Genomic DNA, 21,571 nt, shown 5'->3' with positions numbered 1-21,571 from the left:
TCGATGGGGGGAAGGGAGAGGGGGCTGGGCCTAAAGGGATGGAGGGGCACCGTGGAGGTTTCCTGAGGACCCGACTAACCGCTTATCTCTAAAGCAGCATGGCTTTAAGATTAGAACGGGGTCATATTGAAACGACTCTTTTCATCCCAGTTAATGTGCCATTTCAATGTACAACTTAAAACAGTTGAGGAGGAAAAACAGATTTACCAAGTCCTCGCTCCCGAGAGAGAGTATGAGATAACACACAGAACTGGGCCTAACTTTCTTCTCCTTAAAATAGTTTCCCAGCCTGGGCCACATTCCACGGGAGCCCCCGCCTCTCGGGCCCGCGTTCCCAGCTGGGCAGGCCTATCGCTGTCCTGTGTCCCAGCGGCTGGTGGTGACCCACGCAAACCAGAGCCTGTCACCGGCCGGGAAGTGCCGAGCTGACGGGCTGATAGATCCATCACATCTCGCTTCCCTTCTTCCCGGGCGGCCACAGGGCGAGGCCAGCCTGGGGTGGGCAGTGGGCGCCGCAGGGAGGAAAGAAGACAAGCTGAACAGAACTGAGGGAGAAGGTGTGGTCCTGGCATTCTCAGACTTGGGAGTGGTCGCTGCAGCCTAGCTCGAGCCTGGGACACGGGGTGCTGAGCGGTCAGCAGGAGATGCTCTGAGCACTCTGGGGCCCCAGACCCACCATGCTGCGAGCCTTCTTCCCCCACTCCACGCCCGGGTACCAGCCGCTGCCCCGCCGCCGCGCCAACACCCAGGCGGGCTCCAGGGGTACGCTGGTGCACGAGGCTCAGCTGAGCTGCTCCTATGTCTCTCCTGGAGGTAAGAGACCCCAAGATGGGGGGAGGACTAGGAAGATACTGTTGATATTCACTCTAAATCAGTTAATGACGCCCAGGATGGGCCTCCCCACGCCATGAACACATTTTGGGTTCAGTCTTCTTCATGTGGATGAATGCAGGCCTTTAACAGTATAGCCGTGAAATTCTGCTTAAAAACTGCCTTAGCCTGGTTTATGTCATGCTTTGGGGATTCTTGGTAGAAAACAGCAATGTTTGAGGCAGCAGGCAAGGTACCACCGCTGGGACCTGTCTGTTAAAATGCCATCTATTTACGCCTTCTACTTTCCTTCTAATTCTGCAAGAAAGATGAGCAAAGCAGAATTTACGTATTAGATCTCACATCTGAATGTTGAGGGTACAGTAGACATGAGAGAGAGCAAACTGATGGTATTTGATGTTGTTTTCTTCTTTTTAAATTTCTCCAGCAGAAAAATCCAAAATTGATATTTGAAGAGGCTGGTTGAAAGGGTCACAGAGGGAAAAGCAGATGTCCTTGAGTGCACCTGCATTAGGGGACCTCCGATCCTCATTAGCATGGTGCATGAGGTTATTCTGCAACCTCCCTGGGGGTTACCTCATCTGGTTTATGTTTTAACTATTTCTATAAATCTCTTCTTTGAAGACATTCATCATTTGTTCCATATTTGGCCTCAAAAATCTTTCAACTCCAAATCATGAAGGGGGTTTGTGATCTTTTAGCGATATTCATGCTAACGTGGGCAACTTTAAAATACAAGCCATATTTCCATATGGTTACTGAGTAGGTCAGCTGGAACTGCGACGGTGACGTCTGTGCAAGCAGGATAGGACGTCTGATGTGGTACTGCTCCCGCCCCTCCCACCCCGCTGTCATTCCCTTTCAAAGTGATCTCACTAATTTCTCTCAAAAGGATAGGACAGCAGGCAGGAAAGAAGGCATTTAAGTCCTCTCTTTGCACTGAGAAAAGCCATGGAAACCAGGGAGTGTAAATTACACAAACCTCTTCTGGGCACTTAAGGATAAGCCAAAAATCTTAAAATTCCTTCAAACCCCATTCCCTTCAGTAAGTCTTTCTCAAATGAGTGGAATAATAATCCCAGTGGAAGGACCAAGAACATCTAATCATATACTTGGTGTAAACACTTGTTGTTAAGGCTTTGCTAGAATACAGAATTGCTTGATTTCTTGTCCTGATTTTCCCCTGATAGTTTTTGTAGCTTGACCTCAAGGATGGTGACTGATTACTGGCATTTGTTCCTAAGCATGCCTGTGCTTGCGCATGCAGACATACACATACTGTCCTTCCGAAAGACCACAGGATAGTTAAACAATCAGAAAGTGAGGGTCGTGAACCGTCAGAGCTGGAGGTGGGCGCAGGTGGGTGGTTCAAGCACCTGACACACGGGTGGAGGGTGGTCTCTTGTGGCCACAGTCCCGTTTCCCGGTTCAATCTGTTTGCATAAAATATGCCCTTCTTCCGCCTTTACAAACAAAATACATAAAGTATAAAAACAATGTTTATGCTTGAATGACTTGGAGACGTGGTTATAAGAGATGGGAAGTCATCTTGTTTAAACTAAGGTTCGTGTGAACTCACGAGGACCCAAGGGAGGGTGGAGGGAAGGAGAAGGGGGTGCAGGAAGCGGGGTGTCTGAGGGCAGGGGTTGTGAGGCAGGCTCTGTATCCACGGCTGGGCAACGGGCTGCATGGCTGCTTTGTGCTGACTGGCCATTCCGCCCCATTCGGACTATGCACTGAAGACGCACTCCATCCACACGCTCTTTAAGGCCTATAAAGTCACATTCTTTCATTCATATTCTGCCTCAGCTTCACTGACCAAACCCGGACAGAACCTTTGCTGGCCCCGAGAGTCCACATAGCACTGTTATCTTTGGCCCCTGGTCTGGTTCTTCTCATATGACATGGTTTTACTGCACCTCACAAATCAGGGGTCCCATGATCTCCAAACACTAGAGGTTCCCAGTGGATGAGAAGCAGCTTGTATTTTGTGAGTGACTGAAACATGCACATTTGGGGAAAAACAGGAGAAAGCCTAGACAAGTGCTATGAAGTGAAAACAACCTTCCTCTTTCTAAATAACGTCCTTAAAAAGTTAAGGCCATAAACAATGACAAAGAATCAGCCTCTCGACTAAACCGGTACACTAATTTGGATCAAATTATATGGATCTCCCAACTGTAAATGAGAATTCACTGTCTTCAGAGGAAAAGATGGGTTAATCTTCCAAAGGTTTCATTTCTAACAAATGTATGTTATGTCATTAGACCTTCCAAATCTCCACAGAGGTCTTCATGCTCCCCAAACAGGCAATCTGAGGTCTCTCTGCCCTCAGGTTCATGAACGGTCACATGGAATCTTCTCAATTATATACTAACTTCCTAATTTTATTTATTTGAGGATAAAGTTGCTTTAGTCTGGGAGATTTAACAGAGTAAATAAACACAAAAATAAGCAGCAGAAATAGTCACGGGTGATAATAAATAGAAATAGGAACCATTTATTCTGTTTTGTTGGCCATTTAAATTTATAGTTTAATTCTGCCCATAAACTGGCTGGTTAACCCACAAATCTCCCAGAAGATAGGTGTGGGCTCTCTGATGTGTCTTCCCTCCCGACACCTTGTCCTTCAAGACTCCTTTAGACTCCTGCTTCTTTGCTCCTATAGTTTTTTGTAGATCCTTGGACTAAACAAGAAAAAGCCCATGTCATAAGTGTTTACTGCTCCCCCCACTGCATCACGAGTAGTGTGGTGTATCCAACAGATGTTTGTTGAGTTAAACTGAAATCCAAGACGTTAGATCTTGAACCATCTTCACGACAGGTGCCTCCATCCCGGCTTACACATTGTAGTCTGGACGAGGCAGGCCTCCACATGGCCGACCACAGCTTCCCAGGGACTCGCAGCATGAGGCTCTCCTCCACCAACCCTCTCATGCTCCCGCCCTCACTCCGAGTTTATTTTGCATCAAACACCTGATCATCTTTGGCATAACTTATGCTGATGGGCTTTTGCCATCAGCTCCCTGCGGCTGTAAATTCTCACAGCCTAGCACTGCGTGGGCACCAATGTTCTCATTTCCTGTGTATTTATTATTACAACGAGGCTACCATACACCAGTTCCCCGATGGACTATCTGTCAGGCACCGGCAACTCAGAGCTCAAATAATGCAATTAATCTGCAGGTTTACAAGTGTTTCTCTTGGTGTACAAGCATTAGTGCTTTGGTGTGGCAGAAAACACAGCATATTCCGGTCAAATCTGACGGTAGTATTCTGAAGCTTACATAGATAAACACCTACATTATCTTAAAACTGTCAATTCTTCCCAAAACACAATGAAACTGTGTTATCCAGAGTGAATCTCGATATAGCAAAATAAGTCTTGTCCCATAGAATTATAGTTTGTGGGGAATATATGTTTAAAGCAAACATAAAACAGAGTATTTTTTACAGGTCAGAAACTTGTTTTGATGAAAAACAGACTTTCTCATGTTGAAATCAGATTACTGAATTAAGTGTTTATTAGTGATAGGAATCGGAGAAGGCAATGGCACCCCACTCCAGTACTCTTGCCTGGAAACTCCCATGGACGGAGGAGCCTGGTAGGCTGCAGTCCATGGGGTCGCTAAGAGTTGGGCACGACTGAGCGACTTCACTTTCACTTTTCACTTTCATGCATTGGAGAAGGAAATGGCAACCCACTCCAGTGTTCTTGCCTGGAAAATCCCAGGGACGGGGGAGCCTGGTGGGCTGCCGTCTATGGGGTCACGAAGAGTCGGACACGACTAAGCGACTTCACTTTCACTTTCACGCATTGGAGAAGGAAATGGCAACCCACTTGTGTTCTTGCCTGGAGAATCCCAGGGACGGGGAAGCCTGGTGGGCTGCCGTCTATGGGGTCACACAGAGTCAGACATGACTGAAGTGACTTAGCAGCAGCAGCAGCAGCAGCGATAGGAATAGCTTTGTTGAAATACACTAACCATAAAAATATATAATCAATGAAAAATTTCTAAGATTTCACACAGCAGTGGTTTAGTAATGGGGCCTCATGCTAGTTTGTGACTGAGGGAAAATAAGCTGGAGTTTCTGTATGTCTTTCGTTTCGACCTTAATCTATAATTATGGAAATAGCAGACCCCACTTAACCCAGAGCCCTTTCAGTTATAAGCAGTCAAATTATGGTTTGGTTCCTTTTTAAATTAGAGTCCTATGGTTGACACAGAGGATAATTCTAATACCAGTTCTTGCCTAAAACTTCCTTTCTCCAAAACCCACAAGAACATGAAAAAATTGTAATTTTTTCCTTCTGTGGGTTAAAAATAACATCCCAATAGCTTCAAATTGATTATCTGAGACTACTTTCTAAGTGATTTTTGGACAAGAATAGACACACTCGATGCAGCCGTCCCGAGCGACTGCCACATGCAAAGCACCGTGTTAGGGAAACTAAAAGACGCTTCGCTCATTAAGCATTTCAGAAAACGTTTTGGAATCCAGTTTCTCTCTGCCGAGATTCAGACTTCTGGCATGTTAGTCTGGGCTTTCAAAAACAAATGATAAAATACAGTCATTGTCGAGTCACAAGAGCAGCGCGTAAATCCAAACAGCACTGCTACACAGATGTTTCTCGGTAAAGTCGAGGACGTTAAGTCTCTGTGGTTCAGATAAAAAAGTGACCTCTCTTTTTAAAAATATTTATTTATTTTTTTGGCCACGCTGGGTTCTTAGTTGTGGCATGCAAGATCTTGCGGGTGCGGCATGTGGGACCCAGCTCCCTGACCAGGGGCCCCTGCACTGGGAGCGTGGGGTCTTAGGCCACCAGGGAAATCTCCCAGACTGGCTTCTCTCTGACTCTCCTCTCACATCGTGTCGGTGCGTCACTTACACAGTGCTCTCACATGGTCTTCCTCATCTACGCATGCCACATTGTTAAGTTCCGAGGACAGAGTTTTCCCCTGAACTCCGTGTGAGGTCCTGTCTGCAGTGAGTCCCCTGGTCCCAAAGGATGAGGAGTGAAGGCCGCGTGGACTGGCTGGCCAGGCGAGAGGAGCGCTGAGGACCCGCATAGAGTGTGTAACCCAGGGAGCTGTTGGGAATCCCAAGGCAACAGCAGAAACACAAGAACCCACAGTGAGGCTCTGCTGTCCGTGAGGCTTTTCAGAGCGGGCCAGTTCTTGAGATAAACAGTCTCCTTCAGAGCTCAGACCCGTTCATGTGCTGAACCCCGTCAAGAGAACAAAAAAGCAACTCTTGGGTTTAAGGTTGGAGTGACAAGCGTCGTCACTCAGTTCCCTGTAGACGTGCGCCCCTTAATCACGTATGAAAACACATTAGCTCCTGAGCCATGGTTTGTAGGAAAGAGGTCAGTTTTTCAGTTAGAATGGCAGAGGAGGCTACAATGAGTAAGATTTGTTGCCCACAGTGTAAATTTAAAATTACTTCTTCTTAAGAAGCACAGGCTGGGGGTGGGGGGCGGGGGGCGGGTAGAGTGTCCTTGAAGGCTGTCCCGGCCACTGCACTCATGCATAGCAATGAGCCCACTGACGGCACAGGGCACCTCGTCTGACCGCCATGAAAGGTCAAACTCCCTGTACCCACCCCTCCCCGCCAACGTGGTCTGAACGAGGATCTTCCTCTCCCTGCCCAGGTCCTGAACAGACAACATTCTGTTGTCATTCCTGCAAACACTAAGATTCTGTCAAGTCTTCGTTGCTGGGTGGGCTTTTCCCTAGTTGCAGTAAGCAGACACTACTCTCTAGTTGAGGAGTGTGGGCTTCTCACTGCGGTGGCTCCAGGGTGCACGGGCTTCAGTGCTTGCAGCACTCGGGCTCAGGGGTTGCGACCCGCGGGCTCCACAGCACAGGCTCAATAGTGGTGGTGCCGCATGGCCTTAGCTGCTCTGTGGCCTGTGGGATCTCCCTGGACCAGGGATCGAACTTGTGTCCCCTGCATTGGCGGGTGGATTCTTGTCCACCGTGCCACCGGGGAGGTCCCGTACAATTACTTTGAAGGGATTTCTGGACTCTAGACAACTTCAGCGGTTCAATACTCAATCCCTGAAGTTTGTATGGGAGATGGTGTGTGCATGTGCAGACAGGTGCTTTTGGAGGTGGGTCAGCATGAAGCACAGTCCCCCAGAACAAGGCCTGGCCTGTAGCAGGAAAAAAGCTGATATTTGAAGGCGTGGGGGAAGCAGGCAGGCAGGAAGCCCAACAGATTCTCAAAGGGCTCTGTGACCCCCAAAAGGTTAGGAAGTACTAACCGAGGCTACGGACATACCAATAGGGATCTCAGAATGGAAAAATAAACTCGCCATTATCTGTGGGCAGATAACATGACTTTCATTTCCCTAGTAATAAATTTACACAGGGCTCACTTTTAACCTTTCAAATTGCTTTTGTAGTAACTGCCTGAACTGATTCCAAGGTTAAGACAACAGATGATAAAGCCTCAAGGACTTAGAATCTGCTGGATTGGGAGAGGTTTCACTCCTCCCAGCGGTCTGAGGCCAAGGAGAGGCTGATGGCACCAAAACCCCCTGCATCTTCCGCCACCTGCCTAGGTTTAAGCGCTGTGACCTGAGCTCAAGGCAGGATCTTTGTGTCAATCTCCATCATGAAGTCATAAAGAGGGAGGGATTTTGGGAAAGCGGGGCCACTCTGTGGCTCCTTCTCGATCACCCTGAGCAGAATATCATTAGACTGGACAGAAACATCAGACATATGTAGGTGTGTAGTGACTCGTATTAAGATACAAGTATCTGGGAGTTACTTTAAGTACATTATACCTATCTACTTATCCAGATCTGGTCATTTGCCGTGTTTATTTGGTAACACAGAATACAAATAAAATATAAGATCGGGTCTGTGCACAAGGGGCCTGTAATTTATGACTCATGCCAATGCTTTCAGCATAGCACAGGTGGTCAATGACTAGTTCATTCATGGTGACCTGGCACCGAGAACCAATGTCTCACAAGAGGGTGCTTCCAAATTCTGACCTATCTGTGCAAATTTGACCTTCTCACTGCTATTATCCTCTTACAAATAAAATTACTATGAGGATTTGTAGAGAAGTCTTTTGGGTATGTACATGTTTAGTTAGAACAGAAAAAGGTACTGTGTATGGCAGTCATGGTTGACCTGTACAGACAGGTAAGCTGGATCATTCTGGCAAGGAGTTTAGGTTTATCAGTTTTACTTTTTTCAGAAAACCAGTTCTAGGTTTTGCTGATTTTCTCTCCTGTTTTTCGGTGTCTTATTGATTACTGCTCTTATTTTCCCTTCCTTTTGCTTGCTTTGGGCTTAATTTGCTCTTCTTTCTAGTTTCTTAAGGTGGAACCTGAATTACCCATTTGAGACTTTTCTTCTTTCCTAATAGAAGTATCTGACGCTATAAATTTCCCTACCAGTCCAATTTCACTCGCATTTGACATGTCTTTTCATATTTATTCAGCTTGTTTTCTAATTTTCTTCCCTCTCTGACACATGAGTTATTTAGATGTGTGTTGTCTAATTTGAAAATTTTTGCGGGTATTCCAGGTTATCTGTTACTGGTTTCTAGTTCAATTCTGCTGTGGTCAGAGGGCATACTCTGTATGGTTCCTATTTCTTTAAAAATCTTCAGGCTTGCTTTATGCCCCATGATAAAGCTGACCTTGGGCGCTGGCCCATGAGCACCTCAGAAGAGGCTGTCTTCTGCTGTGGTTGGTGGAACATCCGATAAACGTCAATTGCCTCAAGTGAGTTGATGGTGTTATTCAAGTCCCCTACAGACGTGCTGCTGCTATTTGTTCTGCCAGTCACAGAACGCGGGGCTCAAGTCTCCAAGCACAACTGCGGGTTTTAACTTTTGAGTGTGCATGTATTAATGATGGTTAAGTATTTCGGGTGAATTGATCCTTTTAAGTTTATGCAATGTATCTCTTTACCCCTGGTAATTTTCTTTGTTCTGATGTCTACTTTGATATTAATATAGCATCTCTGGCTTTCGTCAAGTTTAAAAAAAATCTATTTATTTTAAAAAATGTAAGTATAGTTGATTTATAATATTGTGCTCATTTCAGGTATACAAACGATGTGGCCATATATATATTTTTTTCAGATTCAATTCCCGTGTTGGTTATTACACAGTATTGAGCAGAGCTCCCTGTGGTACACCGTTGGTCCCTGTTGAGGTTATAACACAGTATTGAGCAGAGCCCCTGTGGTATACCGTTGGTCCCTGTTGTTTTTCTTGTACACAGTAGTGTGTATATGTTACTCCCAAGAGGCTTTCTTTTAATTAGCATTTCCATGGTTTGTCTCCCCTGTCTTTTGCTCTGTTGGTACCTCCTTTCTTGCCTTCTTATGGATTATTAAAATGTTTTAGTATTCAGTTTTCATCTATCTATTGGTTCTTTCTTAAGTGGCTGCTCTAGGAATCACACTAGACATATTTAACTTCAGTTTACACAGTTATTTCACCACTTCAAGCAAAATGTAAAGACTTTACAACCACACAGCTCCTGTCCCCCACCACCCTTAACCTTATAGCTGTCATGTGAGTTACATCTATACACAATGAATCCCACTCCTGATACTGCTGTAACTTCTGCTTTTGTGTCATTTGCATTTTAAAGAATCTGACGGCAGAAAAACGTCTGTTCCACTGAGTGTTTTTTTACTATTTATATTGCTCCTCCTTTACCCCGAGGCCCTGACCTTCCCTCAGCAACACTCCCCTTCAGTCTGAAGAATTTCTTTCAGCCTTTATTTCACAGCAGGTCTGCTGACAGGGAAGTACTGAAGATTTTCCTTTATCTGAGAATATCTTTACTTTCCTTCCCAAGGAACATTTTCACTAGAGATAGAATTCTAGGGGGACAGCACTGTCTTCCAGACTCCAAGGTTTCTTAAGAGAAATTTATTGTCGTTCAAAACATTGTTCTGTAATGGTTCATTTCTGGTTCAAGGCTTTTTGTTTGTTAAAGTCTGTTTTTCACCAGTTTGATGATGTTTATGGGCATGATTTTTTTCTGAGTTTACCCTGTTTGGGGTTTTCTGAGTTTCTTGAATCCATACACTTGTGCCTCACCAAATTTGGAAAAATTTCAGCCATGCTTTCTTCAAATACTTTTTCTACAGCAGCCTTTCTCCTTTCGTGGGACTCCAGTGACACAAATTCAGACCTTTTAGTACTGGCCAACAGGTGTTGTGAGGCCCTGTTTTTTCTTTGTTTTTTAACCTTTTCCCTGTATATTCTTCAGGTCAGATAGTATCTACTGATGTGTTTCATGTTCACTGACTCGTCTTTCCTCTGCCATCTCTGTACTGCTAGTAAGGCCATTCACTGGACACCTTATTTTTCTGTTCCAAATGTTCCCTTTGAGTTCTTACACTGCTTCTCTGCTGAGAATTTCCATCTTTCCACTCATCTCTGAGGACCTGTGCCACCTCACAGGGCACAGTAATTGCCTTACAGCCAGCTACTGGCCTACACCAGCATGTGGGTGATCTTGGGGCAGCCATCTGCTGACCAACCTTCCCCATGAGAGCTGTCAGATTTTCCTGGCTCTGTGTGTGATGGATAATGCTGCGTTGCATTTAGACGTTTTGTTGAGACTGTGAGAATCTGAGTCTTCTGAAAACTCTTCAGAGTGTCGAGACGGTGTTCAGGTTTAAACAGGAGGATGGTTAGATAGCATCACAGACTCAATGGACATGAATCTGAGTAAACTTGGGGAGATGGTGAAGGACAGGGAAGCCTGGCATGCTGCAGTCCATGGGATTGCAGAGTCGGACACATCTAAGTGACTGAACAACAACAGACAGGAAGTCCCGTCCCGCCTTCTGTGGACGATGGTTCCCATGTCAGCTCTGTTTTCAGAGGTGTGTCTGCCCTGTGCAGATGCCACTCAGGGGCTGGCCTGGTGCGTGGTGGTGGCGGACATGGTGGGTTAGTTCTCTGGGCCTTGGCTGCGGTTCTGTGGCTCTGGTGTGTGTATGTGTATGATGCTCACAGGTGAGATCGGGATATGTACCAGTTCAGGGACAGAATCAGGGGGTCTTTTTGTCCAGCGCACTCTCCAGCTCACAGGGGCCCTTCTCCCCAGTCTTCTGGCCAGAGTCAGGGTTTCTTTCAAGAGGTCTAACTTCTCACACTGTCAAGTAGTCTCCATAGCTGGGCAGCTTGCAGGGTAAAGCAAAGAAACATCAATAGAAAAGCCCATATATATATATATATATATATATATGTATATGAAAAAGTGAAAGTCGCTCAGCCATGTCTGACTCTGAGACCCCAGTGTCTATATAGTCTATGGGATTCTCCGGGCTAGAATACTAGCGTGGGTAGCTGTTCATTTCTTCCGGGGATCTTCCCAACCCAGGGATTGAATCTGAGTCTCCTGCATTGCAGGTGGACTCTTCATTGTCTGAGCCACCAGGGAAGACGTGTGTGTGTGTGTGTGTATACACACACATGTTAAGTTGCTTCACTTGTGTCTGGCTCTGTGATCCTATGGTCTGTAGTCCACCAGGCTCCAGGCAAGAACACTGGAGTGCATTGCCAGGCTCTCCTCCAGGAGATCTTCCCAACCCAGGGATTGAACGTCTCCTGCATTGGCAGGCAGATTCTTCACTGCTAGTGCAACCTGGGAAGCCTACATATATACATCTCCTAGGAGTTCCCTGCACGCTTGAGACCACAGGGGACCCTTCTCCAGTCTCTCAGGCAGCCTTTCCGTGGGATGTCACGTGCCTGTCACCCCTCACTGCTGAGGTGGCAGCCTAGGTTTGCAGGGCAGCCGGCTTCGGGCCGGGCTGGGAGGGGAGGGGAGACTCTTCACACTCTGAGTCACAGGAGCGCACTCTCCAGGCCTCCACAGAGAGGTTTCCCCTGGTTTCTGTTGCTTCTGTCCGCAGTCCTGGGACATGGCTCGCTCTTGAGTCACACTCAGGAGATAAAGCAGGAGCAAATAAACCAGGAGACTCGCCACCACACTGGCTGTTCTTCAAGTTCTCACTTCCCTTTTGATACGCCTGCTGTTGTTTACTCTTAGAATCCGCAGGCTCTCTGGTTTTCTGTCCACAACTTTCACTATAGCCAGTGAGAGGAGTGTCAGTGTGAACCTGCTCTATTTTGGCTGGTGTTGGAAGCTTATTTCTCACTCTAAGGAGTTATGAACCAGCGCAGGTAACGTAAAGGAAACCTGGCCTGGGATGGACGTGGGACTGGAAAGAGGAAAGGGCTGAGACCCGGCCACTGGGAGCCTCGAGTTCACTTTGCCATCACCGCATGCTAAAGTCCCTTCCGTGGAGACCGAGCTCTATAGACAGGGGCACGAGATGTCCCCTGCTGGCTGCTACGCAGGTGCACTGAGCCACCAGAGAAGCCCTCTCCAGTTGTATTTTTTTTTTTTTTTTTTAATTTTATTTTATTTTTAAACTTTACATAACTGTATTAGATTTGCCAAATATCAAAATGAATCCACCACAGGTATACATGTGTTCCCCATCCTGAACCCTCCTCCCTCCTCCCTCCCCATTCCATCCCTCTGGGTTGTCCCAGTGCACCAGCCCCAAGCATCCAGTATCGTGCATCGAACCTGGACTGGCAACTCATTTCATACATGATATTTACATGTTTCAATGCCATTCTCCCAAATCTTCCCACCCTCTCCCTCTCCCACAGAGTCCATAAGACTGTTCTATACATCACTGTCTCTTTTGCTGTCTCGTACACAGGGTTATTGTTACCATCTTTCTAAATTCCATATATATGCGTTAGTATACTGTATTGGTGTTTTTCTTTCTGGCTTACTTCACTCTGTATAATAGGCTCCAGTTTCATCCACCTCATTAGAACTGATTCAAATGTATTCTTTTTAATGGCTGAATAATACTCCATTGTGTATATGTACCACAGCTTTCTTATCCATTCATCTGCTGATGGACATCTAGGTTGCTTCCATGTCCTGGCTATTATAAACAGTGCTGCGATGAACATTGGGGTACTCGTGTCTCTTTCCCTTCTGGTTTTCTCAGTGTGTATGCCCAGCAGTGGGATTGCTGGATCATAAGGCATGTCTATTTCCAGTTTTTTAAGGAATCTCCACACTGTTCTCCATAGTGGCTGCACTAGTTTGCATTCCCACCAACAGTGTAAGAGGGTTCCCTTTTCTCCACACCCTCTCCAGCATTTATTACTTGTAGACTTTTGGATTGCAGCCATTCTGACTGGCGTGAAATGGTACCTCATAGTGGTTTTGATTTGCATTTCTCTGATAATGAGTGATGTTGAGCATCTTTTCATGTGTTTGTTAGCCATCTTTATGTCTTCTTTGGAGAAATGTCTATTTAGTTCTTTGGCCCATTTTTTGATTGGGTCATTTATTTTTCTGGAGTTGAGCTGTAGGAGTTGCTTGTATATTCTCGAGATTAGTTGTTTGTCAGTTGCTTCATTTGCTATTGTCTTCTCCCATTCTGAAGGCTGTCTTTTCACCTTGCTAATAGTTTCCTTTGATGTGCAGAAGCTTTTAAGGTTAATTAGGTCCCATTTGTTTATTTTTGCTTTTATTTCCAATATTCTGGGAGGTGGGTCATAGAGGATCCTGCTGTGATGTATGTCAGAGAGTGTTTTGCCTATGTTCTCCTCTAGGAGTTTTATAGTTTCTGGTCTTACGTTTAGATCTTTAATCCATTTTGAGTTTATTTTTGTGTATGGTGTTAGAAAGTGTTCTAGTTTCATTCTTTTACAAGTGGTTGACCAGAGTTCCCAGCACCACTTGTTAAAGAGATTGTCTTTAATCCATTGTATATTCTTGCCTCCTTTGTCGAAGATAAGGTGTCCATATGTGCGTGGATTTATCTCTGGGCTTTCTATTTTGTTCCATTGATCTATATTTCTGTCTTTGTGCCAGTACCATACTGTCTTGATAACTGTGGCTTTGTAGTAGAGCCTGAAGTCAGGTAGGTTGATTCCTCCAGTTCCATTCTTCTTTCTCAAGATCGCTTTGGCTATTCGAGGTTTTTTGTTTTTCCATACAAATTGTGAAATTATTTGTTCTAGCTCTGTGAAGAATGCTGTTGGTAGCTTGATAGGGATTGCATTGAATCTATAGATTGCTTTGGGTAGTATACTCATTTTCACTACATTGATTCTTCCAATCCATGAACATGGTATATTTCTCCATCTGTTAGTGTCCTCTTTGATTTCTTTCACCAGTGTTTTATAGTTTTCTATATATAGGTCTTTAGATTCTTTAGGTAGATATATTCCTAAGTATTTTATTCTTTCCGTTGCAATGGTGAATGGAATTGTTTCCTTAATTTCTCTTTCTGTTTTCTCATTATTAGTGTATAGGAATGCAAGGGATTTCTGTGTGTTGATTTTATATCCTGCAACTTTACTATAGTCATTGATTAGTTCTAGTAATTTTCTGGTGGAGTCTTTAGGGTTTTCTATGTAGAGGATCATGTCATCTGCAAACAGTGAGAGCTTTACTTCTTCTTTTCCAATTTGGATTCCTTTTATTTCTTTTTCTGCTTTTTCCAGTTGTATTTTTAATTTAAATTTTCATAAAAATAACACACATATATATATATATAAAATTTTAAATATCAGACGCTGTGAGGTTTTACAACCAACAGCAGAGTTCTCCAGCCATGATGGGCCTGACTGCTGCTCCCCAAAAGCAGCCTCCTCCCTGACAGTGACTTCTGCTCTCCATCTCTTTCTCGTCCAGTGTTTTCTCTGTTGTGTCAATCTGTTTTCCTATGTCATGTGTACTCCTTCTGTTTTTAAAGATTTTTTCTCTTGATGTGGAACATTTTTAAAGTCTTTTACTGAATTTGTTACAGTAGTGCTTCTGTTTTATGCTTTCGTTTTTTGGCTGTGGAGCATATGTGATCTTAGCTCCCTGGCCAGGGATCGAACCCGTACCCTCTGCATTGGAAGGTGAAATCTTAACCCCTGGACCGCCAGAGAGGTCCCTACACTATTTTTTGATTCTTAAAAGAAAATCCACTGAAGAGAATTTAGTTTTCTGACAATACATGCACACTCTCACCTAGAAACACACCCCGTACTTCCAATGTAAAGTGTAACACTATCTCACATTTGGCGTTTGTCTTCATGATCAGTGGAGCCAAATGGTGTGCTATGACTCAATTTCCTTTTCTGTACAAAATTTTGTTTTCCCAGGAATTAAGAATTGCTTCCTTTGTTGTTTTCCATGCCCTTAGCTTTCAATGTTTCTACATCATTAAGCAAAATCACTGAAAAAGGAACTGTAAATACCCCAAGAGATTCAAACTCTCAGGTGTAAACTTTCTCTTGGATGCCCTTCTGAAGCCCTCCATCTTCCTACTCTGAAGACTTTTCTTTAGTTCAGCTGCACAGGGGGTCACCATGGACTCTTTACCACTGTTCTCAGAATTCCTTTACCTCCAACCTGTGCTTGGATTCCCCCACTTTCCTGTGCGGCTTGTGTATCTGTCACAATAGCCCAGGTTACGCTGCAGTAACAAACAACACTCAAATGTCAATGGCTTACGCAGTACGTGTCTGTCATGGGCCACCTCTGTATCATGTCACCATCATTCCAGGACCCAGGCTGACAGAGCAGCTTCTGCCTAAACAACCTGAGTCCTCACAGCAGAAGGAAGAGATGTGGTCAGTCAGGAGCTGGTTTGTACATATCTGCTCACTTCTACCCACATCTCTCTGGCCAAAGTGACTCACACAACCGTACTTGAGGCCTGGGGCGGGGAGAGGACTATACAAAAGCCTCCTGGAGGGGTGAGTGGGGAGGAACCAGATCACACTGTCGGGTCTGATGTTAATAGACCAGAGGTGCCGTCTCCTGCAGGGCAACAGCTAGTGGTCGTGAAGAGTGAAGCAGTCACAGCGAGTCCTCCTCTGTCTTGTTCATGAAATCCACCCTCCATCTTCGTGGGTTTGTATCTTCTTTTTACTCCTTTATTGTCATTTCAGTTGTTTCAGGAATGTGTTCAATCTAACACAGTGAGCCAGAAGTCTACCAGCCAATCACTTTAAAAGGGAACTTGTAGGACACAGTGTAGCCGAAAGATGAGGACTGTCTGTAACCATCACTTTCACCCTTTTCCACTACTTGAGGCAGCTTTTCTCAGATCCTAAAATGTCAATGAAGCATTCAAATTGTGCTTCTTTATGAGAACAAAACTACCCAATATGGTGAATTCACTTTAAAACTGAGCGGTTTTCTAAAACAGCTTTGATTCTAAGTATCTTGACTTCTGCCTTTTCTGATCTGCTGTAAGCGCCAAGCTTATGTCTGCAATAAAATCAACCAGCTCAAAAGAATTTCATTCTAATTCTGTCACCATAGACAATACTGTATTCGACATGCTGGCCAAGCTCTGAAATCTTCCTGTCATTGCTGTCTGTAACTTATCTTAAATAAGATGATACAGTCTTAGTCTTACAGGAAAATATGGTTCTAAAATACATCTCCCTATACCAGAATCTTATTTAGTTTTGAAATGGCAAACAGTTACTAGAGGGTAATGATACACAAGAAATGGCCAAATTCAGCTTTATGTTACATTATTTTTATTTGATATTCTCTTTTCTAATAACTGAGATATAGCAGATCCTCAACCTAAAAAAAGAGAAACTCGCTTTTTCACTTCTGGAGCGCACACTGCCAAACTAAAAGGTAAACCTGGCTCAGACCCCTCGCTCCTCTGCTGGCACTTCCGCTGCGTGGGCCTGCACGTCTGAGGCTGGGCTTACTCAGTTCAGGTGCTCTTTCCATCTCAAAAAAGTTACAGACTCTGTAAATTATGTAATCCCTCTAATCTCAGTTTCCTCATTTACAAAACAGAAATAGGAGGATTTCTAAGGAAAAGTGATGAGAATTAAATAACCCATAGAAAGCCATGACGTCATGCTTGGGAGGCAGTAAATGCTCAGTGTAAGTTTGTTGAGAAAATAAAATTTCTGTCCTAATACAGCAACTACCCTATGTACCTTGAAAGCTTACAGAGGTCAAACTTCATGACAGCCAGGCTTAAACATCATGAATGTTTTACTGTAATAAAACCATATAGGTTGTGTTTGGCCAAAATCCAAAGTTACTTATTCATTAACATTTGTTTTTAATTAAATCAAAGTTTTGAGATATCTACCTCTTTATTTTGCTCTTCTAAATCCATATAATTCTAGAAAGGGACAGTTACCTCCTCAGGTACTAATTTTTTTAAACTTAGTGTTTAAAAACCTAGAGTCTGAAAGACTCACCAGAACCCTTTCTCAGTGCTGCCTCTTGACGTGTCCCAACCTGGCCTGTGACACACGTTGGCCCAAGTAAAACGTTAGGACTAAACAGAGATCCCTGACTCAACAGAACTCGAGAGGTACAGTCGAAAAAACAGTCCTGAGGGAAGCTGGGTTCATCTTCCAAAGGCTGATGAATGAATCTTTACACCATCAGAGAATATACAAACCCGGGGCAGTTATCACACGGAGTAACAGAGTTATTTAAAAACATCTGCAAGGTACTGACCCTCTGAGAGCACCTGGAACAAAGCTTTCTGGGAAACTCGGACGTCAGAGGCTGAAGAGGCTTTTGTAAATAAACTAAAACCGAGTGACTGGCTGCACAGTCAAGATGCACCAGATAATAAAGACAAAAACAAAATAAACTCAGGAAGGTAAACAGATTCACTCCCTTTCACTCCCCGCTGTTCAACTGACTTCACTTTTTTCCTATGGAAGCTCATTAGAGACACTTGAACATGCACCGAGAAGGCTGCCTTCGATTTGAGCTCATGGGGGACAGGGGCAAGGGCAGCCCAGCAGGTGCAGGGAAAGCAGCGGGCCTGACGTCAGAATGTGTGGGTCTGGCAGGGCTGCGGCCCCCAGACGCTCGGTTCTCTCAGCTGCAAAGCAGCAGGGAGCAGTCTGCCCCTCAGAGCTGGGACGAGGAAACGTGGGAAAATGAAGGAAAACACCTGGAACGGTGCATCCGATAGAAACATAGGTGAACCACAAAGGAGAGCCACAAATGGAATTTTAAATAAAAAGCAGCAGGTGAAATTAAGTTTAATAAGACTTTTTATTTAACTCAATATACTAAAAAATATATTACCATTTCAACAGGTAAACTGATATAAGATTACTGAGATTTTTTTTTTTACATTTTTTTTTTTGTACTAAAGTTTGTGAAGATCAGTGTGTTTCTGACACACACAGATCAGCTCGATTCAGACCAGCCGCCCGCAGGACAGCATGGGATAGCATAGCGTGGAGCCCAGGAGGGGCTGAGCATGTTTACCAGACCCTAGCAGACAAACCCTGTGGGGCTAAGGAGATCAACCATGTCAAACAGAGCTTGTATTTTCCTATCTTTGGTATAGTATATAATACCTAATAGGTAATACTGCAGCAAGAATTGGTCAGTGTCATCCATATCGACTAGAATCAGTATTTATCCAAAATAAGAGCAACCAAAAATTATTATAAGCCACTAACAGTCGTTCATTTTATATTTATTTTTGTGGTTAATTTTGTTTATTAGGATTTGAATTACAAATCAATCTCACATAGAATCTAATAATCTCAAAAAAAGAAAATATAACCTGACATAACAGTAAGTACACAAAAAATTTGAACTACAAGTTACAATTGATTAAACTACACCTTTGGGCAAAGAAACAGGAATAGAAAACAAAATATTTCTCTGTTTTACTAAACTTCTCACTTCACAGGACCTGCCATTAGAAAGTCATGTTTAATAGCGTTCTTGTAATTTTTTTCTTATAAAAGATTAACTGCATGCTCTAAATAGGATGACCACCTATTAGGACAACTCAGTTACAAGTGAATATAATTTTAAGTAAATATAGTATTAAAGTGATGCTATATTTACTTCAGAACAAGTCAATGGGGATAAAGCACAAAATATGACTCATGTTACATGTTACTAAGGTAACACTGAGTAGTACACAGTAGGCAAATTCTTGTACCCTGAGCTCAAAGAATAGGGTGGAAGATGAACAGAAACCATTTCTGAACTGCAAAGTCATCACGGAGCAAGCACAGGCACCCGTGATTCTGCAGCTCTGAGTCTGCTCTCATTTCCTGTGTGGAGAAGCTCCTGAATCGTATCACTCTCACCCACTTTTGTGGGCCGCCCCACAGTGCAGCACAAGCAGTCAGATGAGACGCAAGAGTGAAATGGACATAGATGGTGGGTGGGCGGCTGCTACCTCATTTCAAGCCTGACAGGGACTGTTAGTTAACAGGACTGCAGCTTTACCAAGTGTTAGGAAGTTCTTAACAATAAAACCTCATTGGACTTTAATGTCCATTTACTATGCAATCAAAAGACAGTGCTTCTGGAAGACAGGCCCCCTCCCTCGAGCATCCCATTGGATGCTCAGCCGCAGGGACCCACAAGCTCAATTGCTAGTCAAGGTCCTCTGTGGTCTCTCGGCCCAGGACTCACCTCCCCGGCCCCGCTCGGGCTCACACACAAAGCGGCCCAGCTGTGGAGGACGAGCTTTAAACACTCACACCTTCAGTCACACTGCACCTCCCAGGCCACCCGTGCTGATCCCAGTCATGGACACCAAACACCACAACCGTCACCACGGTCCCTCACACGTGCAGACTCACATCTGGCGTTTCTGTAGAGAAGGAAGGGGTCCTGTAGCAGGAAGTCCAGGTCTTTGGTGATGGGCTCCGTCCTGTTCTCCATGCTCAGCCTGTTCATGATGGTGAAGCCGTGCTTCGGAGATGCGGACCTAGAGGTCGCCGGGGCAGGGGACACGGAGAGGGGGCGTTCAGAGCAAAGCGTTTCCAGGACAGGGGCGGCCGTCGCACCTTCAGCCTTCCTGCCCCTTCACCATGAGCCGCACCAGCGTGCGCACGAGTACAGCCCTATGAATCTGGGGGTGGGGGTGCACAGACACGCAGCTCGTTTCCCCACCTAGGCTGCAAGCTCCTTTAAGGCAGACATGGTAACCACTTAAAAAAAATTACTGACACATACTTTTAAAGAAGCTTGACTGTGATATAGAGTGTATATCACAGTTACAGGAAATGTTAGTGTTGGTCTGAAATTGAAAGTTGCATAATTTCTTACAGAAACAATGTAACTCTGGTCAATGAACTAGTGAGGATATACAGTACAATTAAAAGTTTATACAATTTAAAGCAAAGAGCAGATATCTGCTTTTCTTCAAGATAAAGCCAACAGTCTCACAGATAAGCTACTATAACATTTTTTGTCCATAAAACTGTACATTTAGTGACTTTTTATTTTTAATTTTGTTCAATAAACCTGCAGTGCCTACTCTCTGTCAGGCAGGGAGAACCCTGATCACACAGAAGCTAACAACCACAAGTGCATCTGTCTACCCTTGGAGGATAGCCAGACACCAGCCCAACTGTGCAACTTCCGTAACAAAACAAGGCACACGTGCAGGCCTGCAGATTCACTCCGGGGCCGGGGGACACGCCCACAGGGATGCTGTGCGCAACCCGGAGAAACGGGGTCTGCATCTCAAGTTTTATTTCACCTCCAACCATCTGATTTACTAGCCACGGTTTTCTTTTGAGATTTATTTCAAAACTGATGGAAGGCCATCCTTGCCTAATTTATTTTACTGAGTGGTAGAGCAGTGCTGGGCATATAAGCAATACCAGATGTAATCACAACCATCATTTCAAGTTAAATTCTGGGGCAGTGTGAAGAGTGACTCCCAAAGCTCTCAACAGAGGGTGTTCTGAAAACCACCTTTGGGCGTAACTCTATTACAGACAGACAGACATGGGGGGAAGCAAAGACATCGTTTTTAAAATGGGATTAGGTGTTTTTACAGAATCAGAATTTGATCCTTCCAGTATTTCGGCAGCTCTGCAAAGCCTCTGCTGCTGTCCAGGCACTGCCTGTCACCTGATCCCGGGGATGGTCTGGCCACACCGTGGTTTATCTTCAAAGGTCAATGGGCGTATAAACACAGATGAGAGAGGGAGGGGGAGAGAGAGAGAGAGAGGGGGAGAGAGAGAGAGAGAGAGAGAGAGAGAGAGAGAGTGTGTGTGTGTGTGTGTGTGTGTGTGTATGAGAAGGGTCTGCACCAGGCCTCTGTCCTGTATCTCTGAAACCTGCTGATACTGCCAGGACTCAGCTATGGCATTTTATGTGAATGTTTATGTGAACAAGAAGTTTAGCTGTCAAGACAGTACTCACACTACATATCTCTGTGTGTATGTGTTAACTATACAGATATTAACAATATGTGATAAAAATTATCCTAAAACATGAATTTATTAAATCTTTCCTAATACTTATTTTGTTAGCTATACAATGGAGGACTCAGAGACATCTTTAATCTTGGATCATGCTTCTTTAAAGAGTCAGAGGCGGGGGTGGCCAATAACACTCTCTTCCAGACACTGCTTAAATGATCTAACATTCTCAACAGTGCGCTCCTAGCTCCTCATCAGTTCACTATATTCAAGCACTTTGTACCACTCACTTGAGCTGAAGAATAAATATTTAATTCTGTTTTAAAAAGAACACAAAGATTTAAGTTCAGCTATACTGGAGTTCACATTATATTCTGTAATTAGTATTCACCACACTAGACAGATGACATTATTCAGTATTCCTTTCCATATGTTAACTAGTTACTTCAAACTCAGACTCAGTGCCTGCACGTCTCTGAACTGTAATAAAACTCCACTTGAGGAAGGGTGACAC

At 44.4% G+C, this 21,571-nt stretch overlaps 2 protein-coding genes across 5 annotated transcripts in view; one reads left to right on the top strand and one right to left on the bottom strand.

Annotated features, from left to right (window-relative positions):
* DCP1B (decapping mRNA 1B) overlaps positions 1–21,571 on the bottom strand; it is a 44,197-nt gene that overhangs the window by 18,389 nt on the left and 4,237 nt on the right. For both annotated transcript variants that reach the window (XM_055567670.1, XM_055567679.1), the window contains exon 3: positions 19,483–19,610. In XM_055567670.1, the coding sequence (XP_055423645.1) occupies positions 19,483–19,610 (128 nt within the window). The remainder of the gene's footprint in view (positions 1–19,482; positions 19,611–21,571) is intronic.
* The window catches only part of CACNA1C (calcium voltage-gated channel subunit alpha1 C), a 459,271-nt gene continuing 438,206 nt past the window's right edge, over positions 507–21,571 (top strand). For all 3 annotated transcript variants that reach the window (XM_055567708.1, XM_055567698.1, XM_055567691.1), the window contains exon 1: positions 507–813. In XM_055567708.1, coding sequence (XP_055423683.1) covers positions 678–813 — 136 coding nt within the window. In that variant the 5' untranslated portion in view covers positions 507–677. The remainder of the gene's footprint in view (positions 814–21,571) is intronic.

The sequence above is a fragment of the Bubalus kerabau genome, chromosome 1, assembly GCF_029407905.1.
Source record: "Bubalus kerabau isolate K-KA32 ecotype Philippines breed swamp buffalo chromosome 1, PCC_UOA_SB_1v2, whole genome shotgun sequence".
Taxonomy (NCBI): Eukaryota; Metazoa; Chordata; class Mammalia; order Artiodactyla; family Bovidae; genus Bubalus; species Bubalus kerabau.
The sequence above is the reverse complement of the archived record's forward strand: the minus strand, read 5'-3'. Positions and strand labels throughout refer to the sequence as shown.